The sequence below is a fragment of the Pseudorasbora parva genome, chromosome 17 (genome assembly GCF_024679245.1).
Source record: "Pseudorasbora parva isolate DD20220531a chromosome 17, ASM2467924v1, whole genome shotgun sequence".
Classification (NCBI taxonomy): domain Eukaryota; kingdom Metazoa; phylum Chordata; class Actinopteri; order Cypriniformes; family Gobionidae; genus Pseudorasbora; species Pseudorasbora parva.
This window is the reverse complement of record NC_090188.1, coordinates 30243070-30256009: the sequence shown is the minus strand read 5'-3', so window position 1 is coordinate 30256009 and position 12940 is coordinate 30243070. Positions and strand designations below refer to the sequence as shown.

At 43.4% G+C, this 12940-nt stretch overlaps 2 protein-coding genes across 4 annotated transcripts in view; both read right to left on the bottom strand.

The window, feature by feature from the left end:
- Positions 1-3178, bottom strand: part of tarbp1 (TAR (HIV-1) RNA binding protein 1) — a 42722-nt gene extending 39544 nt beyond the window's left edge. For all 3 annotated transcript variants that reach the window (XR_010898646.1, XM_067421209.1, XM_067421210.1), the window contains exons 1-2: positions 2195-3178; positions 2012-2109 (exon numbers count right to left, since the gene is read on the bottom strand). Coding sequence is in view for 2 of the 3 variants with exons in the window: in XM_067421209.1 (XP_067277310.1) it covers positions 2012-2109; positions 2195-3071 (975 nt within the window). In the remaining variant the exon portion in view is untranslated. The remainder of the gene's footprint in view (positions 1-2011; positions 2110-2194) is intronic.
- Positions 3179-7120: 3942 nt separating this feature from the next.
- The window catches only part of zgc:172136 (uncharacterized protein LOC566376 homolog), a 33141-nt gene continuing 27321 nt past the window's right edge, over positions 7121-12940 (bottom strand). The window contains exons 13-14 of the mRNA XM_067421730.1: positions 7886-7953; positions 7121-7811 (exon numbers count right to left, since the gene is read on the bottom strand). Of these exons, the coding sequence (XP_067277831.1) occupies positions 7560-7811; positions 7886-7953 (320 nt within the window). The 3' untranslated portion in view covers positions 7121-7559. The remainder of the gene's footprint in view (positions 7812-7885; positions 7954-12940) is intronic.

Below are 12940 nucleotides of genomic sequence, written 5' to 3'. Positions count from 1 at the left end.
CATGTAGAAGGACCGATAGAATTAAATGGCTGATCGGGATTAACCGACGCCAGGCTAAGAAATCCTTATTAGTGCAACCCACCCTTAAAGTGCCTTAATGTACTATAACAGTGATATTAAAAGATTAAATTAAGTTTACAGCTTTTTAATGACGCATACTATATAGGAGAGTAGATGTGCCAAAAATATGAATGTTTTCTTTATAATGATTTTTCATGGGTAAATAACTCCTTTTGCATTAATATTCTGTTTTTATTTGCTTGCCTGTACTAAGTAGGCAACATCAATAAGGCATATATTGAATTTGGAACCTGGTCAAAATAACTGGCGGGCAGCAGATGAAAGCCTTGTTTTGCTCACCAGAAGGGCGTATTACAGAACATCTTAACTTTAGAATCTTGATTGATTGATTGATTGATTGATTGATTGATTGATTGATTGATTGATTGATTGATTGATTGATTGATTGATTGATTGATTGATTGATTGATTGGTTGATTGATTGATTGACCTTTATTATCCCGAAGGAAATTTGTCTTGGACACATACAAAAACACTGTCTGCTGTATAAAAAAAAAAAAGTAATAAATACATAAATAAATAAATGCATGACTGTGGAGTATGACTGTGGACTGTGGAGCATGATCTGTTAGGTAACCATGGCAATTTCTGTTAGGAGGACCACATTTATTTAGGACAAAGGCTATTACAGAATGTAATTTCCTAAAGTCCCAGGGAACCGGAAGTAGCAAGTAAGTTTTCTTCAGTGGTGTGACGTATTTCCAAGTGAAACGGAATATTGAAGTTAGAAATGTGTATACCAATATGTAAATTTAGAGACGGTCCCTATATTTGCAAATTTTGAACATCTAACACCAAACCATATCTATGCCAGTTCATTCTTCAAGTGACTAATGCCTTATATTTTTTTTATTTATAAAACAGGAGGCTTTAACTTTTTTTAACGGAGCTTATCAAAATTTCAAACTCTGCCACACTAGAAATTAAGAGCACGCCATTGTTTCTCCATTTTTACCTCAGAAGCAGTTTGCGAGTTGTTGGTTGCTTGGTAACAGATCTGACAGTGAATTACCAAACTCGATCAAGCGCTATAAGATTTCCTAACTACAGATAAGATGAGATTTTGTACCATAGGATAAGAATCCGAAATCAAGTTAAGATTTGCTTCTGTAATACGAAATTGTGAAAAAATTCTAAATTAACTTATCATATCTTAAGTTAATTAGACCTAAGATATAAAGTTTCTGTAATACGCCCAGGTTAATTGTAAGAAAAAAAAATCTGAATTGCCAGATACAAAAATCGCAATTGCGTTTTATAAAGTCAGAATTGTGAGATATAAACTCTTTTTTTTCCTCAGAATTTCCTTGGACTTTTATAACTCGCAATTGCAAATTTATAATCCACAAATCTGAGAAGTCAGAATTGCATGATATAAAGTCGCAATTCCAAGATTAGTTTTTTTTTTTTTTTTTTTTTTTGACTTTATATCTTGCACATTTTGGCTTTATAACTCACAATTCTGACTTTATATTATGCAATTCTGACTTTATATCATAATTGCAACTTTATATCATGCAATTTGGACTTTATAACTCACAATTCTGAGGGGGGAAAAGTCAGAATTGCGTGGTTAACTCGCAATTGTAAAATAAAAAGTCGCAATTATCTTTTAAAGTTATATATATTCTGTGGCGGAAACAAGCTTCCATAGTAAAGTGAATGTAGAATGCAGATAACAAATATTTTATTTCCAGCACCTCTTTTCTGATGACGTGTTTTACTGGTGTGAGGGCGGGACAATCTGTTGCTCACATGACATTATAGCAATAGCAAACCACAACTGTCCATTCAATTCCTGATATAAAAAAAATCAAGTCCCGCCCTACATTTCTTCTTGTTTCGAGAAGCTGTTTCACTCGGATAAATAGCCAAAATAGTGGTATGGTAGTTTGGGCCAGTTGCGTTTTGAGAATCTGAAACTTTTTACCTGATTCTCCTCTAGAGTCTCCAACACAAGAGCAAAATCTTCCCAGAATTCTCTCAGTAACTTCTGCTTTCCTGGTGTCCATCTGAACAGGATTTCCTCTGCAGAGAACCAGGACATGTGTGATAATGTTAGAAGTCATGAACATGTTGCACTATGACAGACAATGTATGAACACCACCCTACCTGTGTGAGGTTCCTGGCTGGTAAACACATCTTCTTTCTTGATCTCTGCCAGTGCCACACACCTGGTGAGCAGGTAAAGCGCCCGTTTGCGGGTCACACTGTCCTTGTGAGTCAATCCGGCCTGAATTGCCCTAAAAAGCCTTTGACATCTTCTCGGGTCCGGCCGGTTCTGAGAGGTTTCCGGAGAGTAGAGGTGGTCGGAGAGAGCAGTGAGACACAACAGAATCCGAGCTGACACTGATTCTGTCTGATCTCTCTGATGCCACGACAACAAATCATCCCATATCTGATGGAGAACATCTGATTCAGCATCTTTACTGCAGGACTTGAGAATGGTGAACCAGATCCGTACTATGATTTTTGAAACTATGGAGTCAGAAAGATCTTTGACACAGCAAAGAGTGCAGGATAGAGTCCTGGAGATGAGGTCTCCATCATATGGGATGCTAGATAACAGCACTGCTGTGACTTCAATGGCAACATCTACGTCAAACCTGCCTGGTTCATGGTTGCCATCATCCCTGGTCACGAGCACTGGCAGAAGAACACGAATGACCTTCTCAGGTACATCATCTGCATGACAGTGACTGACACACACTGCAAAGAGTCCACAGACAGCGCTGAGCAGATCCTTACCTCCATCATCTGCACTGGAGATCATTTGCAGTAGTGGCATGCATTGATCCCATATTACTGACTGCACCTTACAAATAAAGCGCTCCTCTTGTGATTTTTTGGAAAGTTCCTTGATCAAAACAGTTAAAGCTTCAATCTTCTCTATATCAGGGCGTGATGAGCTTGGCCAGCACAAAGTATTGATCAAATTCTCGGGGTCGGTATATTGGGCCAAAAGGATGTTTAACAAAAAATTAGACATTTTCTTATAAGCCCTTCTACGATTATAACATCCGCAGCTTCAAAATAGTTAAAATCCGGTTCGATGTTTTGCTTCCTACACACGTGTGAACCTGTGCGGTGCGTCTACTTCCTGAAATATTACGTACGCGATTGACGCATGCGCTGTGTGAGCAGCGTCGTTGCCAGCAGGAGGCGCATGGTGGCTTTTTTATTTTTTATTTCCCATGGTTATTTCTTTTTTTTCTTTTTTTTTCTTTTTTCTTTTTTCCTATGGTTATTTCTTTGCATTTACCTTTTTATGTTAAAGGAGTAGTTTACCCAAAAATGAAACCCTCAAGACATCCTAGGTGTATATGACATTCTTCTTTCAGACAATCCGAAAATGTCCAGAGCTCTCCAAGGATTATAATGGCAGTGAATGGCTGGGGGCAACCAAAGTTTTTTTTTTTTTTAAAGGAATGTAATAATTAAGGATTTAAAGGGATTTAAAGGGATAGTTCACCCAAAAAGGAAAAATTTATGTTTATCTGCTTATCCCCATGGCATCCAACCCTCTCAGAAAAAAAGGTACAGTGCTGTCACTGGGGCGGTACCCTAAGATACAAAAGTGAAAAGGTACATCTTTATACCTTACTCACCCCCAAATGGTACATATTAGTACCTTAAAAGGTACATATCAGTACTTTAAGAGTGCAAATTAGTACCTTAAAGGTACATAGTAGAACCTTAAAGGTACGTATTAGGACCTTTCCGGTTTTGTACCTTAGGGTACCGCCCCAGTGACAGAAATGTACCTTTTTTCGGACAGTGAAGATGCAGCAGGTGTGTTTGTTTCTTCAGTGGAACACAAATGAAGATTTCTAAAATAGATTTCTATTATTTCCAATAGATTTTCTATTATTTCTATTAAGACCTCCGTCCATCTTCGGAACACAAATGAAGATACTTTTGTTGAAATCCGATGTCTCAGACAGGCTTTCATTGACACCAATGTCATTTCCTCTCTCAAGACCCATAAAAGGCACTAAAGACGTCGTTACAAAGCCAATCTTACTACAGTGGCTCTATCGTCTTATGAAGAATTGTTTTTGTGCTAAAAAAAACGAAATATCGGCACCTATACAGGCCTAGTGATGGGCCAATTTCAAAACAAAGCTTATGAATCAGCAAATCGATTCATAATTCGGATCGTGTGTCAAACCACCGCCAACTGCTGAAATCACGTGACTATGGCGATCCGAATCATGAATCGATACAATGGCTTTGGGAATACTAGATGAGATTTGAGTTATGATGTAAAAAAATGACATAAATACTGTTTGGTTTCTCGCAGAAACCGATCGTTTCGTGTCTTAAAGGGGGGGTGAAACACTCAGTTTCAGTCAATCTCATGTCAATTTTATTATATTTATAAAAGAAATGTGGGCTGTACCGAGTCTTTCCGGAAAAAAAACGAGCGCCTGGAGGCGTATCGTGTGGGCGGAGCTAAAGAATGACAAGTGCGCACAAAGCGGTGACGTCCTCAAGCGTGGAGAAACCCATCGCTATCGATCAGATTCAGCTAATACAGATATGATCCAGAATCAGATCCAGAGGCTGAAATAAATTGAACAGGAGAAACTGCAGAAATAGTAATCTAAGTAGTATGATAATATGCCATTTCGAGCACAGGCTTACTTCTTCCAGAGAGATTCTAAAGTGTGCACACGATGGACACTTTACTATCCCATGAGGCCAAGGAAGAGGATTTGTGAATGCCAGTGAAGCAATGCAGCCCGACTGATGCTGGGAGGAGTTCATGTGATAATGACAATTTGGCGAATGTAGTACGTCCAGATTACATTCATAGGCTACTACACACATTCACTATACAGAACATACTTTATTAGTGGTCACAAAGTAAGTACTTATTCAAAATAAGTAGGCCTATCTACTTAAGAGAGTAGGCTATGCAATGTCAGACGCAGCCGAACTGTTCGGGACTGATTCAGCATGGATCAAACAATTTGTTTAAATCATCAATAAAATATTATAATTATTATTTATACCAAGCATATCAATAACATTTCTGGTTATGCTAATTACCTTTATCAGTTTATTATATTTATATGTAATGACTATCTTTAAAAGGTCTGGTTCAATTAGAAAATTTAATTTAAAAAAAAAAATCTTATCTGAAATCTTAAAAACAAAACAATGGCACTGACATATCAACCTGTAAGCAACCTGTGTCAGTGGATAGTTTCAGATAAAAACAGCTCAAATGTGCATTTTAGTCTGGGACTAGATTGAGCCTTGTCTGTGAAACCAGGGGAATATCTTGACAGATTCCAACTAAGATTATTAATATTATTCATTCTCAGTGTTTTCCCTTTCACTGAAAGGAACACATGAGCATGCTTTTAATAGGCTGTGGTTACAAAGAAATTACACCCACCATTACGTACACAAACTCTGAGGGCTTGATGTGCAGTTTGTAATTATCAAAATCAAGAGCTCAATGTATCCGGAACAAAACAAACATTGATCTATACTCAGCAAAAGAATCTTTGTCCGTATTGTTACAGAAGTTCATCTCAGTTCATTACTTGGGTAGGAAAGAACATATAACCAGCAGCCATATCACCTCACTGTAGCCCAAGACTGGTTTCCTATTGAAGCTAAGCAGGGCTGAGCCTGGTCAGTACCTGGATGGGAGACAACTAGGTAGCTGCTGGTAGAGGTGTTAGTGAGGAGGTGCTCAACCTGTGGTCTGTATGGGTCCTAACGCCCCAGTATAGTGATGGGGACACTGTACTGTCAAAGAGCACCGTCTTTCGGATGAGACGTTAAACCGAGGTCCTGACTCTCTGTGGTCATTAAAAATCCCAGGATGTCGTTTGGAAAAAGAGTAGGGGTGTAACCCCGGCATCTTGGCCAAATTTGCCCACTGGCCTCTGTCCATCATGGCCTCCTAATCATCCCCCTCTCCTGATTGGCTTCATCACTCGGTCTCCTCTCCACCAATCAGCTGGTGTGTGGTGGGCGTTCTGGCGCAATATAGCTGCCGTCGCATCATCCAGGTGGATGCTGCACATTGGTTGTTGAGGAGATTCCCCACTTCTAAATGTAAAGCGCTTTGAGGACCCAGAAAAAGTGCTATATAAAATGTAACATATTATTATTATATTATAATTATTATTATTAACCTATTTGTTATTATATTAAACTAATGGTTAGATCTTGCAAAAAACACACATAGAATATTTTAGTTTGACCTTTTAACTTTCTGTTTCGATCCTGATCCTGCTTTGTAACTTGGGGGAACATGAGTATTGTCTGTACACAATGGTTGTTTGAAACCGGAGAACAGACGGTGCGAGTTCAGTGTCTTTGAATAATGCGACAATATTAGCATGACCAAAAATGACTCAAAATGCAGTAGACGTGAACTGTTGTCATATTTGACCCATGCAGTATTGTACATTGCTAAAGGAGTTTACTGACATTAATAGTGCATCTGTAATAATCTTAAACATTAAGGGAATCTCTGGTCAGACAAACTCCAAGTTAAAAGCATTTATTTAAAGCCATCAAGAAATCAAAATTGTTTATTTATTTTCTTAAATTCATTTCATTAATATATATTTTTTTAATTTGTGTGCTCACGTAATCTTTACCCCCTCCGTCTTGCAGCGACATCTCTTTTCTTCTCTGATGACGTGTTTACCGTTGCGAGGGCGGGACAACCTGTCACTCACATGAGATCGACCAATAGGAAACCACAACCATCCAACGATACAATCAATACCCAGCAGACAAAATCAAGTCCCGCCCTACAAAATGCCGTTTAACTTTGATATACATCACAATAGGGAGGAAAAAACGATTGCAACTTTCGTTTCATGCCGACTTTAAAGGAACGTGGCTTTCAAATGCAGGAGTATAAGATTTCCTTTTAGAGAACTGGTTATTCTGGCAGCTTCTGTCTGTATTAATTCTGTATTTCAGAGAAAACTCCTTCACAAACCTTGTAGCATAACTGTTACACCGTGTCCTAACAAGGTGTGCCCACGATGAAAGCAAAAATGTTTCGCTTTTGATGTTTAATACAGATTAATGGACAACAGGATTTAGTGAAAGCAATGAAAGTTCACTGTGGGAGGGGCTTTTTTTTGCTCACTGTTGTTACGACCAGTTAGAATTTACATGGAAGAAATCGAATTTTGCATTACACCTTGATAGAACACAGGACACAATCTTCTAATATTGTCCATTAACAAGTCTGTACAAAGTTCATCAACACAAAATTCTGCATGTATAATTTGTAAAACAATCCACAATTGTTCGTATTGTCTTGCTGTCGGACAGCACAGAAGCACATTTAAGTGTATGGTTGTTTTAATGTAAGTCCTGCTGAAAGTGTGTCCTGTTAATGCGTTGGTTTTGTCTTCATTATGCTGTCCAGTTTAATGGCATGAACTCAACAACAGGAAAGACAACAGGAAGCTGCAATCTTCTCAGTTTCTTATAGAACAAGCTCCAGCAGCTGGTTATCATCCAGCAGGTCAAGAGATAGGCAGTTAGTGGAACGCTGGACACAGAAAGTGGTTTTGTCTGGACATGGGCTGGTCGCGGTGTGCGGGAGCCCAAACGTGTAGCTGACGGAGGTGTCTGGATCTGATGCCGTTCCTAGCGGGAGGAGAGGGGAAAACAGTCGCACATCGTCCAGGCTCAGACTGTAGCGGTCGGTCGGGTTACGAGCCTTCTGATTGGCAACCTGCAGTGCGTGATAAGAGCAATTAGTGACATGATGAAGAAAGGAAAAGAGAATGATTGGAGAAGACAGAATACCTGTTTTATGCCATCTGGATCACAAAGGTCCATTTGGCCGTTGCCTGTAACTGAACTCATCTGAAGACCTGGAAACAGAAGTTACAGTAAACAGGATTAGATTTATATTCTCATCAAAGACTGCAGGCAAAGTATTGATTTACAGTATGTAAGAATTAGATTCTTTAAAACAAGATAACTGTTTTACACTTCACGCATGGTTTAAACTAAAGCATACGGTTCAAGTGCACTTAGGCCGTGTCCAAATCCACTTTTTCTAGTTTAACGATGAAACTAATGGTTTGCACATCCGGTGCATGGTCTAAAAGGGTTGTGCCTTGTGGCGAGGTGGACGAGTGAGAGACATGGGAGGAGCGAGCAAACCCGGGTGTGATGGCGAATGAGTGTCACCTGTGAGCTACACCGGTCTTGAGTTCTCTCATGAGGGAGCTCGGAGGCATATAAGGACGAGCGACAGCAATGAAGGAACAGAGAGGACCAGGCCTAGACTTCATGTTGAGTTTTGTGTTTTATGTTTTATTACGTGTATGCGGGCAGTCGTCCGTGAGGGGCTGCCCGCGTTACTTTCGTTTTGTTTATTTATTTTGAATTAAAAGATGTTGATTGTTCGCCAGTTCTCGCCTCCTTCCTTGCCATCTACGAACTACCTATTCTCTTACTGAGTCATGGGTGTGTTTTGGGCATAACTTGCAAAAAACCATTCAGAGTCTCATCTCCCATTCCCTTTAAAAGCCAGTTGCACTCACACCATGGCAGATCCGGTATAAACATAGCGGAATATAGACACCCTAACCTGATGAGTTGAAATGCATGTGTGTATTGCCACGATTGGTTAATTTAAGCCCCGTTTCCACCACAGGAACTTTACCCAGGAACTAGGAACTTTGGGTGGTACTTCGTGTGTTTAGACCGCAGGAACCAGGGTCTAAATGAAGTTCCGGGTAAATGTTTCCCCCTCCAAACGGCCCTGCTCGCGAGGTAGTACTTTTTCAAAGTTCAGGAACTTTCGAGGGCGGGACTTGGGCGCTGAACATGCTGATTGGTTGAGCTCACGCAGCATTTTTAAGTTCAACAGGCATTTTTAAAAGTCTTTTGCGAGGTTCGTTCTGCGTTCAATAAATATCAGTCTTGCTCTCTGTCTGGTGGCGCGCGGTCGTCTCAGCCATCTCACGTTCAATGTCCGTAATAGCTGATAATAATATATTGTCATTTTAAATCTAGCTTTACAAGCTTTCTGAATATGCTGCATGCTGCTGAATCTGCATATTAGTGCTCTTTTCTGTCGTTGTTAATTACCTCGTAAACCTATACATAACCAGCAAAAGCAGCACAGCTTGAATCTCTTCCATACTCGTTATAAATTTTTTTTTCACCATGTAAACGACCTGACCGATTACTTTTAAGTGTGTGTCCTTACATGACGTGACGGCGTCACGGCGCGCGCCGCGCTCATGTTGACAAGAGAGGAAAGTAAATTTTTCTGAGGGGTAAACTTTTTATTTCGTGAGTTATGAAGATAATGTTGGAGTAATGACACAACGTATATTGCCCCGGGCAGTTTTTACTTTAACTGCGCCTGACAGAAGATTTTTTTCTCTGGGATGATTATTACACTTTACAACAAATAGATATAAATAATACTGTATTAGTCCTGGTGGCCGTTAAGAGTTGCTATGGCTACAGTTAACACACTCCAGCTGCTGGAGAAAACGTACTCGGTTACTTTCGTAACCTCGGTTCCCTGAGAGAGAGGAACGAGTATTACGTATGGGAAAAACTCCTTTTCTCGAGAATATGAAGCAAAACTTTAATAAAGGTATCCATGTAAAGCGCAGTGCCGCTGAACGGCCATAGCTCAGCGCGAGGAGCGCTCTGATTGGCCGGGCCACGGCAACTGCATGAACCTATGGTGAGGCGGCTGAGAGGAACGAGCCAATGGGGGGCGTTCCAGGAGCCCGCCGAAAAAAGGTGCTTATATTTGCATACAGGAGGCTATATAAAGCCCTAACTTCGCCATAGGTGTCAGGTTTTTAGATCGACTGAAGCGATACCTGAGAAGCATAAACACGGCACGGAACGTAATACTCGTTCCTCTCTCTCAGGGAACCGAGGTTACGAAAGTAACCGAGTACGTTCCCTTTCGAGAGAGGTTCCTCGTATTACGTATGGGAACACAATGTAAAGCGCCGTGTGTGCTGACTGACCCAGTATGCCCAAAGCACATGTAAATAACCCCCGAGACACCGAAGAGGCGGCTATAAGGGAGATGAAGAACCAAAAGAGTCGGTTCGTTTGAACGGCTGATCGGACATAGTCGGATCTTATGATAAATGAAAAGTGCTTAAGGACTGATGTGTACAGGCCAAAACTAAAGGCAATCTGTTTACCAGGGTCAAGATAGAGCCTAGATGGAGAGAAGCCCTGCTTGTAGAGCTGGAACCTCCAATTTATAGAATCTGATAAAAGTGGACGGAGAGGCCCAGCCTGCCGCCGCACAGATATCTTCCAAAGAAATGCCACACGACCAAGCCCAAGATGAGGCCATGCCTCTAGTGGAGTGGGCTTTAACGCCTATAGGGCAAGTCAGGTTTTTAGACTCATATGCCAGCGAGATAGCTATTAAAAGCACCGCGGATGCTGTCTCCCTGATTTTCTTGATGGTTTGTGGTAGCATCGCGATCGGGGGGAAATCATACAGCGGGAGACTGGGCCAGACATGGGCCAGGGCATCCCTGCGTTTAGAGAAAAATATTGGGCAGTGAGTGTTGTCTTCTGAGGCGAAGAGATCCACTTTCGCTCTGCCGAAGGTGTTCCAAATTAAGAGAACCGTTTGCGGGTGAAGAGACCATTCCCCTGGGGGAATGGTTCTCCTGGATAACATATCCGGACCCACATTCAGAATACCTGGCACGTGAGCCGCCCTCAGGGAGCTCAGGTTGTGCTCTGCCCATAAAAGGAGATGCTTCGCCATGCGGTGAAGGGAATATGATCTCAGGCCACCCTGGCGGTTTATGTACGCTACCACCGACATGTTGTCTGAACGAACCAAGACGTGGTGGTTCTTTATATGTGGAAGGAAAGCTCTCAGCGATAAGGCGACCGCTTTCATCTCTAGACAGTTTATGTGCAGCCGCTTTTCTGTTTCTGCCCACAGGCCAGAGATCGGCTTGCCCTCGTGCAGGGCTCCCCACCCCCGAGTGGAGGCATCTGTCGAGACCACTTTCAACTTCGTAACTGTGCCCATAAGCACGCCCCTCCGATACCACTCTGTCCTCGTCCAAGGAGCCAAACTTTTGACAACGCTGTGGCTCACTCTGACGGGAAAACGGCCCCATTTCCATGCATAAGGAGGGACACGGGCACGTAGCCAACGCTGGAGGGGGCGCATGTGTAGCAGTCCCAGCCTGAGCACTGACGATGCCGAGGCCATAAGGCCGAGCATTCTCTGAAAGTGTTTCAGGGGAACGCGAGTTCCCGCTTTGAATGAAGTCGCCATGTTCTGGACGGATAGCGCGCGCTGTGTCGTTAGCCGCGCGTTCATGAGTCTCGAGTCTAGAACAATGCCCAGAAAAGATATCTTTTGAGTGGGTGACATCGAGCTCTTGGCGATATTGATCCTGAGACCCAAACAGTCTAAATGGTTGAGGAGCCAGGATCTGTGTGTTAGTAGTTCTGCTCGAGACGAGTCGAGGTAGTTGAGCACCCGCATCCCTTTCAGCCTGAGCGGGGCTAATGCCGCGTCCATACATTTCGTAAACGTGCGGGGCGCCAGGGATAAGCCGAATGGCAGGACCGTGTACTGATAAGCCTGCCCCTCGAAGGCGAATCTCAAGAATGGCCTGTGGTGGGGGGCTACCTGCACATGAAAGTACGCATCTTTCAGATCTATCGTGAAAAACCAGTCCCCAGGGCGAATGTGCGCGAGGATCTGTTTCACCGTTAGCATTTTGAACGAGCGAGTCATTAGAGCTTTGTTCAAATGCCTTAGATCTAGGATGGGCCTGAGCTCTCCGTCCTTCTTCGGAACGAGAAAGTATCGGCTGTAGAAGCCCGACTCGCTTTTGGAAGGGGGGACGGGCTCCACCGCTCCCTTCTCTACCAGTTTCAAAATCTCGGTGCGAAGCACGTGACTGACACTGCTTCTCACCGAGGTCTCGACCACGGCGCGAAACCGCGGGGGCCTGCGAACGAACTGTAGCGAGTAGCCCCTTTTTACTATGTTCATAACCCAATTTGATACCCCGGGCATGGCTTGCCAGGCCTGAGCCCGACACGATAGCGGCTGGAGCCGGCGCGGATAAGGGTCGCCTACTAGAGGGAACTCGGTAGCGCTGCCATTTTGTGCTTGAGACATAGAGGGGGTAGTGCTTATGTATGGCGGCGTGCACTGTGGAGTGGGCGCCGGGACATTTATAGCATGGGTGGGAGGGGTGAATGAGTGTAGGAGTGCAGACTGATGTGTGGGCACATTTACTACAGAGAAAAAGCTCTTTTTGAGATTTATTTGGGTCGCCGTGATAACGGCGTTTGTGTGCAGGCGAGTGCGTTTGACAACGGGCTCGTTGGCTGCTAAACTGAGGTCGGCAGTCACCTGGGTGCAGGGAACTGGGAGACCGGGAGGGAGAGATGGGGGTCCGGCCGAGGCGAGACCTGACCATCTCCTTTTTATCCCTGCGGCTAGGACGGCTTCGGAGGCTCGGGGTTCAACACAAGCCTGGGTTGAGGTCCCCGGCGTTCAGGCCGACTGCTGCGGTTCGCGGAGCGGGAACGTTGGCGCGGTCCAGAAGAGGAGCGAGGCCGGGAAGGTGGCTCTGCCGGCTTAGCGGGTTGAGAAGGCGGGGGTCTACCTCGAGAGCGTCCCTGGCCTGAAGACGAGCTGGAGCGCTTAGGCAGGAAATGCCTCATAGCCTGCGAAGCCTTTTGCGCTTCAGTGAAACGCTCCGCGAAACCCACGACTGACGGGCCGAAGAGACCGGTAGTGGAGATGGGGGCGTCCAAAAAGGAGGCTTTATCCGCGTCCTTCATCTCGGTCAAATTCAGCCAAAGGTGCCTCTC